The sequence below is a fragment of the Choloepus didactylus genome, chromosome 2, assembly GCF_015220235.1.
Source record: "Choloepus didactylus isolate mChoDid1 chromosome 2, mChoDid1.pri, whole genome shotgun sequence".
In the NCBI taxonomy this organism is placed as follows: Eukaryota; Metazoa; Chordata; class Mammalia; order Pilosa; family Megalonychidae; genus Choloepus; species Choloepus didactylus.
In genome coordinates, this window is record NC_051308.1 from 132280930 (window position 1) to 132303557 (window position 22628).

A 22628-nucleotide genomic window follows, 5' to 3' on the forward strand; every position below is an offset into this window, starting at 1 on the left:
TTTTATTAAAGTTTATGAAACTTGAGAAAAAAAAAAGACACAGCTAGGTTTAAAGTAAAGTATAGGAAAAGACATACTATGTAAATACTAACCAAAAGAAAGCTGGTTTAGTTTGGAACTGTATTAATGTCAAAGTAGACTTTAAGGTAAAAAAATATTACAAGCAATAACAAGGGACATTTTATGGTGATAAAAGGATAAATTCAATAGAAAGATAACAATTCTAAGTGTATAATGACCCTATTAACATAGCTTCATCAGTTGACATAGCTTCAAAAGTTGACAGAACTAAAAATAAGACAGACTGATCCACAGGCATAATCAGAAATTTTAATACACCACTCTGAGTAACTGACAGATAAAGCAGACAAAAATAGAAGATTTGAACATCATGATTAACTAATTTGACTTAACACAATATAGAATTTGTGTTCTTTTCAAGTACACAAAGGATGTTTATCCAAAGAGACCATATGCTAGGTCATAATGTCTTAACAAATTTCAAAGTACTTAAATTATACAGTACATGTTTTCAGTCCACTGTATAATTAAATTACAACTCGCCAACAGAAAGATAACTAGAAAATTTCCAAATCCTTGTAAATTAAACAACACAATTCTAGATAACATGAGTCAAGAGGAAATCACAATTAAAATTAAGAGAATATTTTGACCTAAGTGAAAATAAAAGTAAGTTTTCTTCTGAAACTCATTTTTGTCAATGCTCCCCAAACTGGTCTATAGACTCATGTAATACCAATAAAAATTTCAGTTAAATGTTTTTGATGAGCAGAATCTAAAATTTATATAGAAATTCAAAGGTCCTGGAATAGCCAAGACAATCTTGAAGAGTAAAGTTAAAGGACTTATACAACCATATTTGAAGACTAGATTTGAAGCTACATTAATAAAGACAGTGTGGTAATGGCACAAGGATACACAAATTGACCAAGGAATAGAACATAGAGTCCAGAAACAGACCCATACATTTATGATCATTTGATTTACAACAAAGGCACCAGTGAAATTCACTGGTGAAAGGATGGTCTTTTCAATAATGGTGTTTTGTAATTGGATGTTAGTATGAAAATAAAATGAACCTAGACTCACCTCACACCACATACCAAAATTAATTTGAGAGAATCATAGACTTAAATGTAAAAACTAAAATGATCAAGCTTCTAAAAGAAAACAGAGGAATATATTAATGATACTGGGGTAAACAAATACTTCTTACACAGGCCACAAAAACAATATGGAAAAATAATTGATTAATAGGACCTTTTTAAAATTAAGAACTTCTGTTCATCAAAAGATACATGTATATATACAAAGGACTCATGTAGAAAACAAAAATAACTGCTAAAATCAGCAAGAAAAATAGATAACTCAATTAAAAATGAGTAAAAGACTTGAATAGGTATTTCATAAAATAGGATATACAAATGGCCAAAAAGCATAAGAAACGGTGCTCAACATGATTAGAGAAATGCAAATTAAAACTACAATAACATACATCACAAAGAGAAAATTTTAATTAAAAATAAAAACTAGAAATACAAAGTATTGGTGAAAATATGAAACAACTGGAACTCTTTTCATTGCTGGCAGAAGTGTCAAGTGTTTCAAACACTTGGCAAAATATTTAGCATTTCCTCTAAAACTAAACATACCCCAATGCTATCGCCCAACAATTCTACTCAATACCCAAAAGAAAGAGTGCCTGTGTCCATCAAAAGACATGTACAAAAATATCCATAGCCGCTCTATCATAATAGCCCAAACCTGGGAAGAACTCATGTCCATCAACAGGAGAGTGGATTAATAAACTGTAGAACAGTATTACTATACATTATTGAAAAAGAGAATGAACTACTCTCAAAAATACAAATGTTGAGTGAAAGAAACCAGACAAAAAAGAGCACATACTACATGATTCTATTCATATGAAGTTCAAGAATAGGCAAAATTCATCTATGTTTACAGAAATCAGAAGAGAGTTTACATCAGACTGGGTGAGTAGTGACTGGGAAGTGGCAAGTGGAAACCTATGAGAATGAAGGAAAAGTTCGGTATCTTCATTTAGCTGTTGTTTCCAGAGGAGTACACGTGAATAAAAATTCATCTGGCTATACACGTAAGATTTATGGACTTTACTGAAATTATACCTCAGTATAAAAAAAAGCAACAATGCATTGATGAAATTGGCTAAATGGTCTTTTAAAAATAAAGTTTAATGAAACAAAACAGCCAAAATGTTGCAAACTATTGAAGCTAGATAATGGGTATATGGAAGTTCATTTTCTTTACTTTATGTATGTTACAACTTTCCCAAACTGGAAAGTTCAATAAATAAAATTAAAGTTTTAAACATATTTTAAAATGCATCTTCACCATACTTTTGAAAGTTAAATAAGACTCTTACCTTTCCTTCTGTTGCTTTCTTTGTTGATGAAATTTCTTTCATAAGCTTGGGAATTTCCCTGTCAAATTGTGAGAAAATTCTTTAAATTTCTAAGGTGTAATACTTTACTACAGAACTACTATTTAAAGGTTACAAAATATACTATCATGTATTTAATGTTAAAAAAACATGGAATAAAAGTTAAAATGGGTTCACATACTCTAAAACAACTGCAATATGTCGATGTCGAATTCTGACCCAGAGGTCATCATCTTCCTCAAGGACTGCCTCCTTTTCTTTCCCATCTGTTTTATATCTACAAGTAGAAGCAAGCATAAAACTTTTGCATTTCCCCCAAAAGTGGAAGAATTATTTTTACAAACATCAATTTTAAGACATAACTCAAGAAACTGAAAGCTACATATTTTAGGGGGATATTAAATGCCTACCCAAAATTAACACATACTGCTATCCTTATACCAAAAATCAAAGCACTATGCCTATTCAAGACATTTTTACTTTCACACTTTATGTTTTAGCTGTTATTATTAGTTTTAGCTCAGAAAAATAGTAACAAATAAAAACTTAATATCCTACCATCAACTTTATGAACAAGACTGATAATTTGTATGGTAACTGACTGATAACAGTACTAACAATTTGTATTTTAATTGCTCAAAACACTATTTTGATGCTCTAATAACCCTCAGCACAACTATGAAACATTAATAACAGTAATGTCACCCCCAACATCACCTATTAAACACTGAAGATATTTCAGAGTTGGTACAAAATTCACAAACAATATATATAATCTGTTTCTGTATTTCTCTTCAACCCTATAACCAATTCTTTAAAGAATAGATAAGGAGATGAGAGGGAAACTAAAATAGGCGTAAAAAACTGTGATAACTTTAATGGATTCTATTGAAGTGAGCAGCATTTCATGGGCAGCATGAAATTACTAAAAAGCTACAAAAAGGAGGGTGGGGCAGACATTTAAGTGCTAATTAGAATGGAATCCTTTGATGATTTCCATGGAGGCGTGGCCCCACCCATTCAGTGTGGGTCTTACTCAAGCAGTATATAAGCTCAGACAGAAAGAGTGAGCTTGCTACAGCCAAGAGGTGCTACAGTGCACTTTGACGAATGCACTGGAACTGAGAGGAGCTTCAGCTTACAGAGACATTTTGGAGATGGCCTTTGAAAGCAGACTTTTGCTCTGGAGAAACTAAGAGAGGACAAATGTCCCAAGAGCAACTAAGAGTGACATTTTTGAGGAACGGCAGCCTAAAGAGGAATGTCCTGGGAGAAAGCTGTTTTGAAACCAGAACTTTGGAGCAGATGCCAGCCTCATGTCTTCCCAGCTACAGAGGTTTTCCAGACACCATTGGCCATCCTCCAGTGAAGGTACCCAATTGTTGATGACTTCCATTGGACACTTTATAGCCTAAGACTGTGACTTTGTAACCAAATAAACCCCCTTTTATAAAAGCCAATCAACTTCTGGTGTTTTGCATTCCAGAGCATTAGCAAACTAGAAAACCTGCCAACAAAGAAAAACCCAGAACCAAACGGATTCACAGGCGAATTCTACCAAAAATTCCAAGAAGACAACTCTCTTTCTACTCGAACTTTTCAAAAAAATTTGTAAAGGATTGAAGACTCCATAATTTATTCTACAAGGTTAACATTACATTCATAACAAACCTAGATAAAGATACCAGATGAAAAGAAAAATTCTAGAACAATATCCTATGAGTGTAGATGTGGTAATCCTCAGCAAAGTACTAGGGAACTGAATCTAACAGCATATTGAAAAATCATACACCATTATCAAGTGGTATTTATCCCTGGTAGGTAAGGTTGGTTCAACATAAAAACTCAGTTAATATGATCCACCACGTTAACACAATGAAGAGAAAAGAAATGATGATCTTGACAGATGCAGAAAGGTCATTTGACAGGGTTCAGCATTCTTTCTTGATAAAGACACTTAGAATACTAGGAATAGAAGGAATCTTCCTTATCATAATAAAGGGCATATATGAAAATTCTGCAGATAATTTTCTACTTGTATGAAAGACTGAAAACTTTCCATCTAATATCAGGAACAAACAAGGATGTCTACTCTCATTACTGTAGTTCAGCATTGCAGAGGAGTTCTTGCTTGGGCGGCTGGGCAAGAAAGGGTAATGGAGGGCATCAAATTGAGGATGAAGAGGTGAAGTTCTGTTTGGGGATGACATGATCCTATGAACAGAGGGTCCTGAAAACTCCACAGCAAAAACTTGAAAGCTAATAAATGAATTAAAATAGTGGCGGGTGTTTTAGTTTGTTAATGCTGCAGAATGCAAAACACCAGAGATAGATAGGCTTTTATAAAACGGGGGTTTATTTCCCTACACGGTTACAGTCTTAAGGCCACAAACCATCCAAGGTAACACCTCAGCAATCGGGTACCTTCACCGGAGGATGGCCAATGGCGTCCACTAAACCTCTGCTAGCTAGGAAGGCAGCTGGCATCTGCTCCAAAACTCTGGCCTCAAAACGGCTTTCTCCCAGGACGTTCTTCTCCAGCAAGCTTGCTCCTCTTCAAAACATCACTCCCAGCTGCACTCAGTTTCCTCTCTGAGTCAGCTCATTTATATAGCTCCACTGATCAAGGCCCACCCTGAATGGGCGGGGCCACGCTTCCATGGGAACATCTCATCAAAATCATTACTGACAGCTGAGTGGGGCACACTCCAAGCAAATCCAACCAGCACCAAAACTTCTGCCCCACACAAGACCACAAAGATAATGGCATTTGGGGGACACAATACACTCAAACTGGCATAGCGGGGTACAAGATCTACACACAAAAGTCCATAGTGTTTATATAAACAAGGAATGGACAATCATAAGAGAAATCAAGAAAAAAATTCCATTCACAATAGCCACCCAAGGTACCAAATATCTAGGATAAATCTCACCAAGGGTGTAAATTATTTGTATACAGACAACTACAGAACACTGTTAAGTTAAATCAAAGAAGTCATAAATAAATGGAAGGATATTCAATGTTCATGAATTTGGAGGACTAAATAATGTTGTGGTAGGTTGAAGTTGAATGGCCCCAGAAAATCATGTTCTTAAAGCTAATCTATTACTGTGGGTGTAAACCTGCTGTGGATGGGCCCTTTTGGTTAGATTATTTCAGATGAGGCATGACCCAGGTTGTTCTTTTTTCTCTTACTGGAGCCCTTTATAAAAGGATGGAACACAAAGAAAAAAGACACAACACTGGGAAAGAAAGCCACAGAAACAGAGGAAGCCTCTGTAGCCAGAAGCTAGTAGGAATAAAACATGGAAAAGAAGAAAGAGACCAGAAGATGCCACCAGGTGCCTTGCCATCTGACAGAGCAGTCCAGGACAGCTGGCAGCCTGCTTTCAGAGAAAAGGTATTAACTTTCTGACATCTTGATTTGGACATTTTTCTCAGACATAGAATTGTAAGCTTGCAAGTTAAAAAATCCCCATTGTAAATGTTAACCCATTTTGATATAATGCATTTCATCAGATTTTACAGTCTAAAACAGTCATTAAGATGTCCATTTTACCTGAAGCAATTTATGAATTCAATCTCAATCAAAATTCCAACAATCTTCTTTTCAGAAATGGAAAAGACAATCATAAATATTATTTGAAAGGTTAAGGAGAACCAAATAAATAATTCCTTCTTGGAAAATAGGAGTAAACTTGGAGGATTCACACTTCCTGATCTTAAAACACATTACAAAGCCACAGTAATCAAAATACAATAGAAGCAGGTGGGGCAAGATGACAGAGTGATGAGGCAGTTGGTAGAAAGTCAGGAACTCCATGGACTGGACACTGCAGAGGAAATTGAGTTTTAAATACTTCATACAACACTCAAAACATGTGGAGCAGCTGAGATCAGTGAAATCTGTAAGTTATCCCAGCCACAGTGCCCATGCCCCTCCCTGCCAGGTACAGTCCCAAGGAAGGAAGGGCCATTGGTACTGGGAACCAGAAGGGAGAACAGCAGTTGCAGCACTGATTAACAAACTCAGACTCCTGAACAAAAACTCCAACTGTAGACAGACTGAGAGCAGACACCAGAGAATCTGGGGGCAGTCCCTTTCAAATAAATTTAGTTATTAGTTTTCTATTTCTACAAAGTAAGTTGTTGGGATGTTAATTGGTATTACATTGAACCTATAAAATGTTAAGGTAGAATTGATGTCATAACTATACTTAGTCTTTCAATCAATGGATATGGTGTGTTCTTTCATTGTTCAGATCTCGTTTGATTTCTTTTAGCAATTTCCTTTAGTTTTCTGTGTACAGGTCTTTTGTGGCCTTGGTTAAGTTTATTCCCTAATACTTGATTCTTTTGATTGCTGTCATATATGGAATTTTTTCTTGATTTCCAACTCATGTTGCTCATTACTGGCATGTAGCAGCACTACTGGTTTTTGCGTGTCGATATTGTACCCTGCCACTTTGCTGTATTCATTAATTCACTTATAATTTTGCTGTGGATTTTTCTGGATTTTCTACATATGGGAATATGTCATCTACAAACAATGAAAATTTTACTTCTTCCTCTCCAATTTGGTGCATTTTATTTCTTTTTCTTGCCTGGTGGCTCTGGCTGGAACTTCCAGCAAAATGTTGAATAACATTGGTGATGGTGGGAATCCTTTTCTTGTTCCTGAATTTGGAGGGAAAGTCCAGTCTTTCCCCATTCAGTATGATGTTAGATATGGGTTTTTCATATACTGTCTTCGTCACATTCAGGAAAGCCCCCTTCTATTTCTATCCTTTTGAATGTTTTTGTCAAGAAAGGATGTTGAATCTTTCAAGTGTCTTTTCTGCATTGATCAAGATGATCATGTGGTTTTTCTGCTTTGATTTATTGATATGGTGTATTACATTATTTGATTTTATTATGTTGGATCAGCCTTGCATACCTGGAATGGATCCCACTTGGTCATGATGTACGATTCTTTTAGTGTGCTGCTGGGTTCGGTTTGTAAGTGTTTTGTTCAGGATTTTTGCATTTATATTCATTAAAGAGATTGATTCAAAATTTCAAAAAAAAGCTACAAAAAGGAACTTCCTGAATGCTTCCCCAAATGTAACTTCTCCCTTCTCTTTTTATACAGATAAACTCTTTCCATTTATGGAGCTAGAGAAAGTACAGCTATCCTTGGGACTATTTCTTGAGCTTTCTTAACTTTGGATTGCATACGACAAATGTAAACTTCTGCTATATATATATATATATATATATATAGTCATTTTGGAGATAAGATACCTAAATATAAGAAATAAAACTATATATTTCCTAGAAGAAAACAGGGGAATAACTTCAGGACCTCGTTTTAGGCAATGGATTCTTATACTTTACACCAAAAGCATGAGCAACAAAAAGGAAAAAAAAACAGATAAATTGGATGCATCAAAATTAACAACTTTTGTGCAAACAGCATTTTCAAGAAACTGAAAAAACCACCAATAGAATGGGACAAAAATATTTGGAAACCATTTATCTGATAAGAGTTTAATATCCAGAATATTAAAGAACTACAAGTCAACAAAAGACAACCCAATTAAAAAAATGGGCAAAGGACTTGAATAGACATTTCTCCAAATAAGATATACAAATGGTCATTAAGCACTTGAAAAAGATGCTCAACCTTTTTAGCCATTAGGAAAACGCAAATCAAAACCATAATGAGATAAAACTTCACACCCACTAGAATGGTACAACATAACAAGAGTTGGTGAGGATGCAGAAAAATAGGGACTCTCGTTCATTGTTAACAGGAATGTAAAATGGCACAGCCACTGTGGAGAAGAGTTTGGAGGTTCCTCAGAAAGTCAAGTATAGAATTACTCAATGACTTGGCAATCCCACTTCTAGATATGTTCCCCAAAGTATTGAAAGCAGGGACTCATACAGATAACTGTATACCAATGTTCAAAGCAGCGTTGTTCCCAATAGCCAAAAGGTGGATGCGACACAAATGTCCATCCACAGATGAATGGATAAACAAAATGCGGCATTACATCTCATGGAATATTATTCAACCATAAATAGGAACAACGTTCTGATACATGTGACAACATGGATGAACCTTGACAATATCATGTTGAGTGAAATAAGCCAGACACAAAAGGACAAATATTGTATAATCTCACTTAAATAAAATGGCTTTTACAAATAAGTTTCTCCTTTACTATTAAAAAATTAAAGCTTGCTTTGCTTGCCAGCAAATCTAGACAGATAAATATTTTAAATACTAGGCAAAAATGTATGAAATCCACAGTCTAGAACCAAATTCTTTAGTGTCCTGGCAGTTGATTAATTCTTTTCTAAATCTTCTGAACGACACAGGTTTGGAGACCTAAGGATTATAGAGGTAAACAATGCTCCATCAGAAAAAACTGTTTGAAACTAATTTTTATTAGAAAATGAGCTACAAGAATCCAGGTTAACCTAAGTATAAGAACTATCACCCATGTTGCTTGCTCTATCCTACAACATTCACACAAATAACACAGAGAAAATTCACAGAAACAAGGATTTTACCAGAATGCAAATAAATACAATAAAAAATTAATTTAACATTATTTAAGAAAAATTAAGTATTGTTATTATCGTGTTTGGATCTTTTTAATCTAGAAAACTAAATTAATTTAAGCAAAAAAACTCAGAAAACAGAGTTATTTTCATTTTACTACTGTGCTCAAGCCAATTTGGATTACTATTTTATACACAAACACACACACACACACACACACACACACACACACACACACACACGATACACAAAGATACAGTAAAATGTTTCCTTGCTAGAAAAGCTATTCTTTCTTCATTGGCTTTTTATTTGACATTACTTTTAAAGTGAATATGATTTATAAAATCAAGGTTAAGTAAAAAATAGGTACAAAATGGTAAAACTGTACCTATTCTTATGAATAATCCTATTTAGTTCTCTAATATTTTAAAAATATATTATATGGACAAGGCATATCCACATACTTTTGAGTTTATGATTCAGAATAATTACAGCCTAACCATTTTGAATATTATTTCCACTTTAATAAATATAATAGTGGACCTGCCATTTACTTTTTTTTAAACTGCAATTTTATAATGATATATTCATGTAACATACAATCCTCCAAGTGTACAGTTGTTCACAGTATCATCATATAGTTGTGCATTCATCACCACAATCTCTGAACATTTTCATTACTCCAAAAAATAAAATAAAAATTAAAATAAAAAAGAACACCCAAAACATTCCATTCCCCTCCTCCCCCATTGTTCATTTACTTATTTACTTTTTTAACTCATTCATTGTTTTTTCTAACTTTACTAAAAAATTAAAAATCAATAAAAAAAAACATTTCAAACAAAACCAAAACAAAGGAATAAGAAAAAATAAATATTACCTAAAATAACTACATTGCTGCCAACTTGTTCCTACGATACCCACCAAAAATTAACAAACCATAGTTTTCCTGAGCATTCCCATAACCTTAAGTTTACCCTCCATAACTTATCTGTTCATAGTATACTATTGCTCCCCTTCACTATTTGCTGTCTATGACTAGGTCCCTTATCTTCAATATAAACCATTTATTTTACATTTTTCACCGAGTTCACATTAGTGGTAACATACAATATCTCTCTTTTTGTGCCTGGCTTATTTCAGTCAGCATTATGTCTTTAAGGTTCATCCATGTTGTCATACGTTTCACGACCTCGTTACTTCTTACTGCTATGTAGTATTCCACGGTGTGTATATACATTTTGTTTATCCACTCATCTGTTGAAGGACATTTGGGTTGTTTCCATCTCTTGGCAATTGTGAATAATGCTGCTACGAACATTGGTGTGCAGATATCTGCTTGTCTCACTGCTTTCAGATCTTCCAGGTATATACCAAGAAGTGAAATTGCTGGATAGAAGGGTAACTTTATATCTAGATTTTTAAGGAAACGCCAGAGTGTCTTCCTGAGTGGCTGTCTGGTATTTACTTTTAACATAATCAAAAAGTCAAAATTCCACTGGTTTATATGTATCTTTGTTGTGGACATAGATAAGGAAGCAAATACACCAAAAAAGCTTCTAAACAGCCAAATTACCCATTAACTTACAAGGTGATAATACTTTTTTAAAGATTTTGATAATAGAGATAAGAAAAGGATAAAGACTGAATAAAAGAGTTACAGGGGCTTTCAGATTTCTGTTTACACAAAACATTAAATATTCATATTCTATCCTGTTTGCATATGCCCTTCAAGGTATACTTGCTTGTACGTATCATTCTCAATCGGTAGTAGATCATATGCCATTGCCTGAAAGGTCAGTTCATGCAGGACAGTGGACACAGGATCAAAGCCACGATCAATTATTAAGAGCTGGGAATGAGTTTTACCCTAGAATAACAAGATAATAATCTTCTTAAGAAACTTCAATTTCTTTGTGTGAACACATGTTTAACATCTTAGAAAACAAAAGCAAATTTCTCTTAAGCCCTGCCCTTTCTCCCCACCAAAACACAGAAAAAAAAAAAATTTGGTTAATTGCCCTGAGAATGGGGAGTTGTATTAATATAAAGAAAAGCTGAGTGGCATAATGGGGGGAAACCAAGACTATGCAGCTGAAAGCTTTTATAACTATATTAAGAATCTATAGTTAATAATATGATCTGAAAATTTTTCTTAAAAGTAACATTTGGCTTGCACTGAATCTATTTTCTTGTGAATTCAGCTCTATAAACACTAAAACTGATATAAATTATGAACAGAAGCTACTACATGAGCTTTTTGCGCTTTGTTGAGATATATATATATGTGTGTATATATATATATATATATATGTATTGTGATATATATATATGTGTGTGTATATATATATATATATATATATATATATATATATGTATTGTTTTTTTTTTTTTTTAATTCCTAGAGCAACCCTGTGAGATAGGTATGATTATCTCTATTTGACAATAAGGACATCAAGACTTGAGATTAAGTAACCTGTCCAAATCACATAGTAAGAATGGAGATTCCAACCCAAGTCTACTTCACTCCAAAGTCTGTGCTCTTAACCATCACACTATTTTAGAAGAGTATATTGATGCCAGTTAAGACAATAAATCACAATGAAAACCTTGTTATCATTAATTCACAAACAGTGCTAATCATTTAACAGTGAATAGTAATGATGGGAAACAGTATTCTTAATATCAGCATCTTTCATAGTTTGTTCCAAAAAATAGTAAATTCTTTGGACTATTATTCAAAGTAACAAGACATAACTACAACTCATTGGAAAACATTTCCTGTTTATTTACAAATAGCAAAAGGAGGTTAATAACAGGCTAGATTTTAAAAATATTTTAAACCATGAAATTTATCAATTTGAAAATTAACTCACTTAAATCAACTTTAAAACAGTATGTTATATTAGTTAAAAGCACAGTGTCTGGAATCAGATAGATCTGGATTTGAATCCAGTCTTGACCAGTTTCTTGCCGTATGACCTTGGACAAGTTGTTTAACCTGTTTTTACTTTAGTATCCTCATTTGTAAAATGAAATATAATCACAGAATCTACACCTTACAGGATTATTGTGAAGATTAAATGCAATAATACTATGAAACATTTAGCACAGTGCCCGGCACTTAGTAAGTCCTCGATATATGTGAACTATCTATGGGTCTTCAGAAATATGAATAGGAAAAAGTGCAATGTGCTATATATCAGGAGCTGAGGCTTATGAGACTATGTGGGAAGAGGTATCCTTTGGCCTGAAGAATCAGAAAAGGCTTCAGAAAGGAAGCAACACTGTATCAGGACCCTGAAGGAAGGAATGGTATCAAGCATTTGAAGGATGCCTAATTTTCTAGGCAGAAAGGACTAAAAGGATATTTACTGATATACTGACCTTTTGTCTTTTCCTTCATTTAACAACATTTATTGACTGTTGTGCAATGGGCCATTCTGTTTTCATAAATACCAGAATAAGAATTTCCACTAGACTTCCAGACCAAAAAGCTAGCAATTTTTTAAAGTGCTAAACTAATTAACATTACACCTAAGCTCACAGCTTCCATTTCAGTCAGGTTTGTGTACATGTGTGAGTTTTGCCTTTTTCTCTATGCCTCTGCCCAAAGAATCCTATTATCAAAAATAATAAACAAACAAAAAACCCCACGAAAACTCCCATTTCTATTATATTATACTCATTCTTCAAACTCAAGGGCCTCTTCCTCTGAGATGCTTTTCCAAGATTCCAGTCACTAAGATAAGTTCTGGAATGTTCCCAATACATTATACATAGTCTCTCCTTCCACTTTTTACACTGCATTGTAATTGGTGTTTTCCTTGCCCACCTCCTCTTCTGAACTATCAATAGTCTCTCCTTTCATTCTTCAGCTACTGTAATAGGTCTCCTAGACCTCTGGCACCAAATCTCAGTCTCCTCAGGCTCTTCATTTTCTAACCCATTCTTAAATGCTGGGGTTCTCCAAGTTCCAGCCTTAACCTTCAATTGTTTTATAACATCTCCACAAGAGATGATAATAACAGCTACCATTTAATAATCTCCTCCTATACATGCCAAACACTTACTTACATGTTCACTCAACCAACCCTCATACCATCCAAGCAAGGTAGATACTATCTCATTCATTGTTAGATGAAAAAACAAACTCAGTAACTAATCTGTCCAATGTCACAGAGCTAGTAATAACACAAATACCTACATTTATTAAATGTATACTCAGTGGCAAGTATAATTCTAAGACTTTACATGTATTAATTCATTAATCCTCTCACTAGCTTATGAGATAAGTATTCTCTTATTATCCCCATTTTGTAGATAAGACATTTTATGTAGGTACAGAAAAGTTATACAATATGCCCAAATTGACAAAATTATGAATTTCTCATAATTAAGTGGTAAAGCCAGGATTTAGACACAATGCCGACTTCAAAACTCATATTTTCCCTACACAACCACACTATTATGGTTTCCATTATCATCTATGTCAATGATTCCCAAATCAATGTTGGAGAATGAATAAGTAAGTTTCTTTGGATTAAAAAGAAATAAGACTTTATGGATAATGACGATTTGCCTTTTATACAGTACCTTTATTGGGCTCTTTTCATCAATCTTATAGTAGTTTTCAAGTTTTTTTTCAACAAGCTGTGCAAGCTTATTGGCATTATCTAGAGGTTTGCTAGAAATGAGAAAAATGATCAAACAATTACCTTGTAGGATACACTTTACAATATCATACAATTGAATTTTAAATTTAAACCATGAGTTATGAATTTGAAAATTTTACAAACATTGGGAAGTTCAGATAATACATCAAATATATAATATTTTCTATTATTCCCATATATCTGGAATTTACAGTGTAAACCTTGTCATATGTGCTTCATTTTTTTAATATAAAGAAAATAAAATATTAATAAATAAAGGTGCAGTTCCCTTTATTCTCCTCCCAATTCCTGCTCTTTTCCCTATGCCCACCCACAACAACCATTATCATGAATTTAGTGTATGTTTTCCCAGCCATTTCTGTAATTTAATATATAATTAATATATAATTAATATATTTTCTATGCATTTAAATTTCTTAAATGGCATATTAACATGTTTTTGAGATCTATTCATGTTGTGATATAGATCACATCTATTCATTTTAACTTCTGAACTGTACTACAGCATATGATTGTATCAGATTCCCCTACTGATGGACATTTAAGTCATTCTCAATTCTACACTATCACAAACAATGCTGAAACAAATATCTTTGCAGGCATATTTCCATGTACATGCTTCTCTAGGAAATATTACTTCTAAAAGTATAATTGTTGGGTCATAAGGTATGTATATTTTCAACTTTTCTAGATATTCCTAAATTGCTCCCCAAATTAGTCAATAAATTATACTTCCCATTAGCAGTATGAGATTTCCCCACACGCTCTCTAACACTTAGTCAACTTTCCAATACAGTCTCTTGCATAAAAACTTTTCTGCATAAAATCTTGTATATTGTTGTCTTCTAAAATAATAAAATTCTACTCTAAACTGTAATTTCACGACCTGTGGTATTAGTATAACTTCCAAGTCTACAACAAAAATGTTGGAAAAAGCTCTTTGACTAGCATGCCAGGATGGAGGCAGGGTAAGGTCCTCATTTTGAGGGCCTCAAAGTATTAAAGGCTCATTAGGTTTTCTACCCTAAAAAATAAATAAAATAGCAACCACAAAAATCAAAAGTAATTTCTTATACATTTTGCTTTAAAATATTTTCAAAAGAAAATCATTTCATGTTATAATTACACTTGAAAGCTCATTAAGAACAAAGGAATACTCTGCAAAAGAACAGGTAGGATTTTAAAAGCCTGGATTATTATTTAATTACTACAGTAATTCAAAACAGGTCTATAGGTAAGCTATTAAATTATAAATTGGTTATGCTTACTCATTTCCATAAATATAACCAATCACGAACAGTAGAAGCTGAACAGAGACTGAAATCTAGCAGGATCCAAACCACTTAGCTCAGCTCCACTGAAGTTTAGAATGTACCCAGCATAACATTCAGAAGGAAAAGAATGTTTCTAGTACCTGAAGTTTGAATAATGAGCTTCTTTGATGATATCTGAATTAAGGAGATTTATTTTTTTTTCTAAGTAATCAATAGTGGGTTTTAAAATGGGTAAGAATAACATAAGTTAAATACAAAGTTCCACATGAATTTGAAATTAAACAGTTCAGCCAACCAACCTGACAAATGTCAATGTACAAATTTAAGAATGTTTAAAAAGATAATCATCAGTAGTAATACAGCATATTCACTACTACTATTTTTATTAGTGCCATGCACTGTGTTGTGAGTGCTTTACATATATTAACTCATTTAATCCTAAACCCTTATGAGGTGAGCTACTACTATTATTATTATTCCCATTTCATAGTTAAAGAAACTGAGGCCAGTCGGGTCATATAGCTATATCTGTATGATATACAGCCAGGATTAAAACTCAAGTTGTCTGGCTACATACAATATAGATGACTATCATTATCAGAAACATAATGTTAAGCAAAAAAGCCAGAAACAAAAGAATATCATATGATTCCATTTATACCAAGTTCAAAATCAGGCAGAACTAATCTATGTGTTAGAAGTCAGGATAGCGGCTATCTTTGGGGATAAAAAAGGAGGTGATGACTGAGAAGCATCACAAGGGGTGACTCTGAAATACTGTTAATGTTATATTTTTTGACTTGAGTGGGGTTGCATGAGTAAATTCACTTTAGGATAATTTACTGAACCATATACTGTAAATGTCTACACTTTTTATTAAACTTCATTTCTAAAAACAAATAAATAAAGATACAGAGTAGTAAAGTCAAACTTTACTTCCTAAACAAACAAACAAAAGGGCTTAAGTACTCTTACCAGGTATTCAGAGAATACAGCCATTTAAATTTAGTAGACATTTAATAAGAAAATATTAAATATAACACTGTCATCCTTACATGACAACAAAGACATTCCCTCCAAACTTTCCTTAAATCCATGAAAAAAATATGGCTGTAAATCATACCAAATTTTAAGCTCTGAAATTCAATAACAGAGGCTATCTGTTAATCTGAATTTTAAGCCTTACACTTTAAATCTCCTAAATGTAGAGCATTATAATTTTACAGGAAAAATAAATTCTGCAAAACAACATATGTAAGAACAGAAACATTACTTATCTCTATAAAGAACAGCAAATAGAAAGCATAACACGTCCAGACACTGTTTGGATTCTACCTTTTATATCTTACTCCGGGATTTTCATCCAGGGTGGCACATACTGTAACTATCTGCTCTGCCATTGCTTCCATAATGGCATCTTTTCCATTTGCATTACTAGGGTCTGGACTGTAAGAGTAATAGAATGCATCTGGTACATCAAGAGTATACACCTGAATTAGGCCAAAAAAAAAAAAAAAAAAAAAGTCACACTGTCAATTTGAAGACTTGATTTAAAATGTATATAAAGAAAAATGTACCTATTATTTGGGCTATTAAAAAAAAATACTTGCACTAAACATGCTGTTTCCTGAAATAATGTTGTCTTTACTTTAATCAAACCTCATTTTCTCTGTCGTCTTGATTTCACCTTTTACTTCCTTTCTCCTTTCCTGTTTAGTCTACCTCTCTCCTTCAATTCTTGTTTCATATACAGATTGTACTGTTTGCTTTTCACTACCTGTGTAACAGATGAAGGAATCTGAGGAAGTCAAACTAAAACAATCTGAGGAAGTCAAACTAAAACAAAAATCTATTACCCGGCACAAAGAAATACAACAAAGCCAAAACTGGCCTTTATATTAGACACATATTAAAATCTTAACCCAGTAGAGAATAACCTAGAAATTTTCCATAGTTCAAATATATCTCTTCAATTCTTTAGCTTATACTTTTCATGACCTTAAAATAAATATACTCCCTAAAATGACACAGCACTGTGCCAGACATAGTGTAAGTCTTACCATATATACAGTGAAACCTCATAGACACATTCATTTATAAAACCACCAAAGCATTTACTTCTGTGAAAGAACTGTACTACTATTGTGTTATTTGAAGCAAAAGAAGATCTCTAATTGGGGTTGAAAATTCCCCATTAAATTAAGATTTATATAAAGTTGTTTCTTTTTTTTTTTTTTTAAACTATAATAGGATTCCTTCCTAGCCTGGAATAATGTACTAGGTGTAAAAGTAGGTACTTAACAATGTTATAGGTTAAGTAATGAATAAACTTCTTGCATTTCCTTTCATACTAACTCATTTATTACTCTGAACATACCTTATCACCAACAACAGCAGCCTGAACATGGACTGAGACTTACCTGAGATCAATCCACTTACCTCAGTAGTGCTCAAAGTCCAGGTTGCTGTGTTAATTGCCAACAAGCATACTACACCTGGACTGTGGCTTTCTCATGGTGTACTATCTCACTGCAGTAGATAAATTCTTGGTTCAAAAATATGGGCTGTCCCTTCCTATAAGGTCTCTCCCTATGGGAGTATACTTCTCACCCACTGATTTCAAGCTTGGCTATGTGACTTGCTTTGGCCATTGAAATGTGAGCAAAAGTGACACAAGTCACATCCTAGCAGAAGCTTTAAAAACATGTGAGGTTCCATCATTTCTCTTTTCCCTCTGCTATATCCCAGATAGGGACTGCTCCTTCAGCCTCAGTCCCAGAACGAAGAGGATACGGAGCAAAGCCCCAACCAAACCACAATGGACGATAATATGAATGAGAAATAAAACTTTATTAGTACAATTCATTGAGATTTGGAGGGTTATTACCACAGCTTAAATTCATCTAAGCTGATACTCCAAAGTACCAAATGAAACTTTGGGGGTGGTTGTCATTCTATACTCACAATTTTTTCCCCTTCCCCCCACTCATTAAATGTTCCTTTAGACTAAATGCTTTTTTCATCTTTATGAACCCAATTTGCTACTTAGACACCCCCTAACTGCTATTCTACTCCTCATGCTAATCTAGAGCTAGCTCAGCTCCACTTTCACCTAGATACCTTCTAGCATTCCCTCCAATAGCTTTACCAGACTCTTTGTATTCCCTAATGTTTACTGTGAACGAACACTTCTATATTCTTAAATGCTTTCCATCTACTTGCCGTAATGTATACCTGCTAACATTACTAACCTAAACCTCTCAAAGGGAAAGACAGGTTTTTCTTTAATACCTCTGACTACTAGAATCAGGAGAAGTGAGTCAACCTTCTTCCTCTCCATTCAATTTCTAAATATTACTGAGTGTCCAACTTTTCTTCTTTGGAGCACTACCATATCTAAACTTTTACATAAGGACTTTAGGACCACTTCCACAGTTACCTGCTCTAGCCCATTTCTTTCCATCACTCTGGGTGGAACCTGGAGCCTCCTAAATACAGTCTCAACCTACCTATACAGAGACCCTTATTTATCATACCTTCAACCCCTCAAAATCCATATTCCTGCTGCTACCCTGCACTTTTCTGCTTCTGTTATCTTTGCACTCACATTATTTCTTGCTGCGTAAAATATCCTTTCTGTCTTCATTCCTACTTTATGAAATCCAATCTATTCTTCAAATATTAAGAATTAATCTCTCTCCTCTTGTGTGGAGATTGTAAGCTGCTTCCCCAAAAACCATTCTCCTCTTTATTTTCAGTAACTAACTCAATTCTTTGGTGGGAGGGGAAGCCATAAACCTAGCTAAAAGACTACATTTCTCAGTTTCCCATGCACTTACATATAGCCATGTGACTAAATTTTAGCTGATGAGATACAACTGAAAATTATGTGGGATGTATGGGAAAACTCCTCAAAAGGGAGGTGGTATTCCCTTCTTTCTCCCCTTCATCCTGCTTCCTTAAAAAAGGATGCGATAATTTTAGCAGTCATCTAGCATCATGAGGGCCATGCCTAGGAGACTAAGCCCCCTGATGGTTTGGGGGCGTCATCAGACCAGCCCTATACATTGTCTCCTGACTTTTTAACATGAAATAAATTTCCATTTCATTTAAACTACAACAAATTTACATGTTTTCTGTTATATGCAGTTGAACCTAATCCTAACAAATACCATTTTGAAGATATATAATACTTTGTACCTCTTTTATGGCATACAGATGAGGATAGGGCATATATCTCACTCATTTTTTCACAGCAGATTGCTTTGCATCTAGCAGACAATAATGTCCACTGAACACAATCTTGATAAATGCTGACACAGGCCTTTGCTCAGAGCTCAAAGCACTTAGTAGTAGTTCATTTATACCTTGACTCGCAAATAAACAAAAATCCAAAATATTTTCACTGTAATTTCTCTAAAGTAGTTAAATTTATTAAGTAAACCCTCTTAAGATGTTTATCAAGGAAGTAAATAAAACAAAAAATCATTCTCAGGGGAAAAACTGCAGAAAGATTGGACCTTAAATAATCACATTTGGCAAAGACTGCTAAGTACAAGTTTCTCAAGAGATTTCTCTATAAAATGCAAAGAAAGAAAGGTATTTCCATCAGCAATCATGTCAGATATGTACCTAAATTCCTTCTTCAAATACAGCATTTACAGAATTTAATGAATTCTGATGCTGAAAACTATATTTATCTTCTGTGCAGCCAGATGCTCTGGAAAGGTTTGTAATATTTATCACACTATTGTTTATACCTCATCATTTTAGGAAGACCATATCACCCTACACTAAATTTACAGTTATTTAAATTCCTATTTAAAGGAAAAGGTCTAAAGGTAACATTTGGAGAACAGCTTAACATTAAATAGATATCTTAAAATTTTACAATTTGGATTGTAATCTTTCTTTGACAAAAACCACAATAGCTTAAGAGAGAAATCCCTTATATAGGACTTTTCTAACCCCTGAAAATATTGACCTATAAGTTCTAAACAACAGCAAATAATTTCAATTCTATGAAATGCTAGAATAAAAACAGAGAAAAGAGCACAACAAAACTGAACAATTTGCTAGCTGTGAGATTTGGAGCATGTTACTTGTTCTCTGCACTTGATTTCTTTATTTTTAAAATGGAGATAGAATTAGCATCTATATCATAGGGTTGTTCCGAGGATTAAATTAATACATTTATGGAATGCACTTAGGAAAGTGACACATACAGAATACCACATAAGTGACTGCTATTATTATCATCATTTGACAGCTCATTTATTGTTTCAAAGGCAAAACAAATGAACAGAAAAACTTTCATTTTGTAAATCAAAATAAATAATTTACATAATATTACATAAAAAGTTTATGAAAGAACATTTGTTTTAATATCACAAATGGTAATAGAAGCTAAATGAAAATTTAATTTTTTGGAGTCATGGAACAAAAAACTGTACTCAAAATCTTTTTTTTTTCATAATCCAGTAGTGCTATAACTTGATCTACACAGGACTTGGTAACATATTTGAAATTTAAGCCCCAGTTTTCATAATTAATGTCTTATTCCAATTAAATGACCATAGTTTCTCCCTTGACATTATGGGAAATATTTATTTGTGGATTAGGTTCCAAACTCACCAATGAGATATAAAAACATATTTTAAATATGCTTTATTAACAAATAAGCTCATAAAAGAAAATTTTAAATCCATCATGAACTAAAATTTTTAAAAAATTAGAAAAGTACCTGAGATTCAAGTGGAATGAAGGAAATATTTATTTCTTTGCATCTTCTTATTGACTTGGAGCAAGAAGCCTTAATTTTGTTAAAGAGACTATCAGGGCAAACTGAGAGGGGGGGAAAAAGTCAAAACATAAAACTTAATCAAAATTTTATCCTTTTGAATAAATCATTTTAGCATCTAAGAATATTTATTATTATACATAATTACTGATTTTCACAGAATAATTTACTATCAGGACAGAGAAAATAAATATTGTTCTTCACTTTACAGAACAGATATATTCTAATTAAGAGGGCCATAACAGAATTCCCATTTTCCCCATTCATTCCCACCATAACTTCAGAGAAATATCCTTAGAGATCTGCTAATAGAGCAAGCTAAAATTCTTAGCAAAGAAAATCATGTTCAGACTCATGACTTAATAAACTTTTGTAGCACTTTCAGAACTTCCTAGGAATTTAAACTATTTTTCCGAATTGCCATTAAGTGATCTATGCTGCAACCAGACCACACAAGTGATACTTGCTCCTTGAATTACAGGAGCTTCTGTAATGTTAGGAAATTCTAAGATTAAACTGGGTTAGTTCTAGAAAACAGAGCCCCCCTTTTTCCTTTTTCAAGTCCCCCCCCGCTTTATAAGTGTTTATAGTTCCATTAGATCCAGGTTGGAATACCAACCACTGGCTCCCGGTGTCTTTCAACATGACGTCCTTTAGGCTCAAGATTTCTTAAGTTAGACGAGGCTTCATATTCATTAAATGTTATCAATTCCAAAAACATGAAGTTCTGTATTAAAAGGTTACTTAAATAACAAATACCTGTGGTATGGTATTTTTTTAAATGCAAATTAGTACTAGGCATATATAAATACCATATAAGAAAAGTGTACTACTTAAAGTGAGGAATCTAATAGCAGAGACCCAAGACTTAACTTAGATAAATGGTACCTTTATTTTGAAGTATAATATAATTATGTAACATAGAATTATACATGTCTTTACACTTCTCTGTGAGTCCTTAGTTTTATATACTTTCTATTTGAACACGTCATAGTAAGAAAAACATGGTAGATTTTCTCCCTTAGTATTTGCCAAAGAGAAGGCTGTTTCTTCAGTGACTTCTCAAAAGGTCTTATGTTTATTAAATAATCAAATTCCCAATGGAAACTTTGATTAAAAAAAATTCTTCAGTCATCAGCCTAAAATTTGAGAGACAGCTCCTCATACTGCCCCCTCTACCAACCTTCCTCGCAATATACCAACAAAAGTGATTTTTGTTTCAAACTAGTTGGGAATGATTTCATTTTCTGTCAACTTAGCATGAATTAGGATAGATATCTTATATTTTTAGATTCTATCTAACATAATTATAACAAGCAATAAATAGAAAATCATTTGTACTGTAATAGTATTACAAAAATTAGGTACTTTAAAAGAAATGACTTACAGTCAGTGAAGTATATATATGCTGCTTTATATCTGTTCTCTGATTTACTTGCAAAATCACGTAAAAAACAATCTACAGACTTAAAAAAGATTAGATGTTAATACACATTCCATTAAATACTAATTTAAATATGCTAACATAAAATAAGATTATTTTGCTTCAATAAAAAAAACTTTACTGGCAAAAGTATGATTTATAAACTGACTTTTTAAGATGCCGTATTTTCTAGCCAGTTATAGCTAATAAGATAATATGTATGACAGCAAAGAATTTTTTAGAAAAACACTCCAATATACATGCAATTTTTTCTGAGTTTAAGGTATATTACTATTTTCCCCCAAACTATAAGGAGTTAAACAAAGCCTTTTCTACAGTAGCCAACAGAAAGAAAAAAATACAGAAGGGGAAAAAAAAATCTATATTTTTCAGAAAAACTTCTACACTCATCAGAAAAAATAGACCAAGTACACATGTATTTTCCATAGTAGCCA

The 22628-nt window shown here is 33.3% G+C and overlaps 1 protein-coding gene across 1 annotated transcript in view; it reads right to left on the reverse strand.

Annotated features, from left to right (window-relative positions):
- STXBP3 (syntaxin binding protein 3) overlaps positions 1 to 22628 on the reverse strand; it is a 107449-nt gene that overhangs the window by 41976 nt on the left and 42845 nt on the right. Inside the window, exons 5-11 of the mRNA XM_037826481.1 lie at positions 22138 to 22216; positions 20694 to 20794; positions 16286 to 16440; positions 13597 to 13687; positions 10746 to 10870; positions 2625 to 2720; positions 2426 to 2483 (exon numbers count right to left, since the gene is read on the reverse strand). Of these exons, the coding sequence (XP_037682409.1) occupies positions 2426 to 2483; positions 2625 to 2720; positions 10746 to 10870; positions 13597 to 13687; positions 16286 to 16440; positions 20694 to 20794; positions 22138 to 22216 (705 nt within the window). The remainder of the gene's footprint in view (positions 1 to 2425; positions 2484 to 2624; positions 2721 to 10745; positions 10871 to 13596; positions 13688 to 16285; positions 16441 to 20693; positions 20795 to 22137; positions 22217 to 22628) is intronic.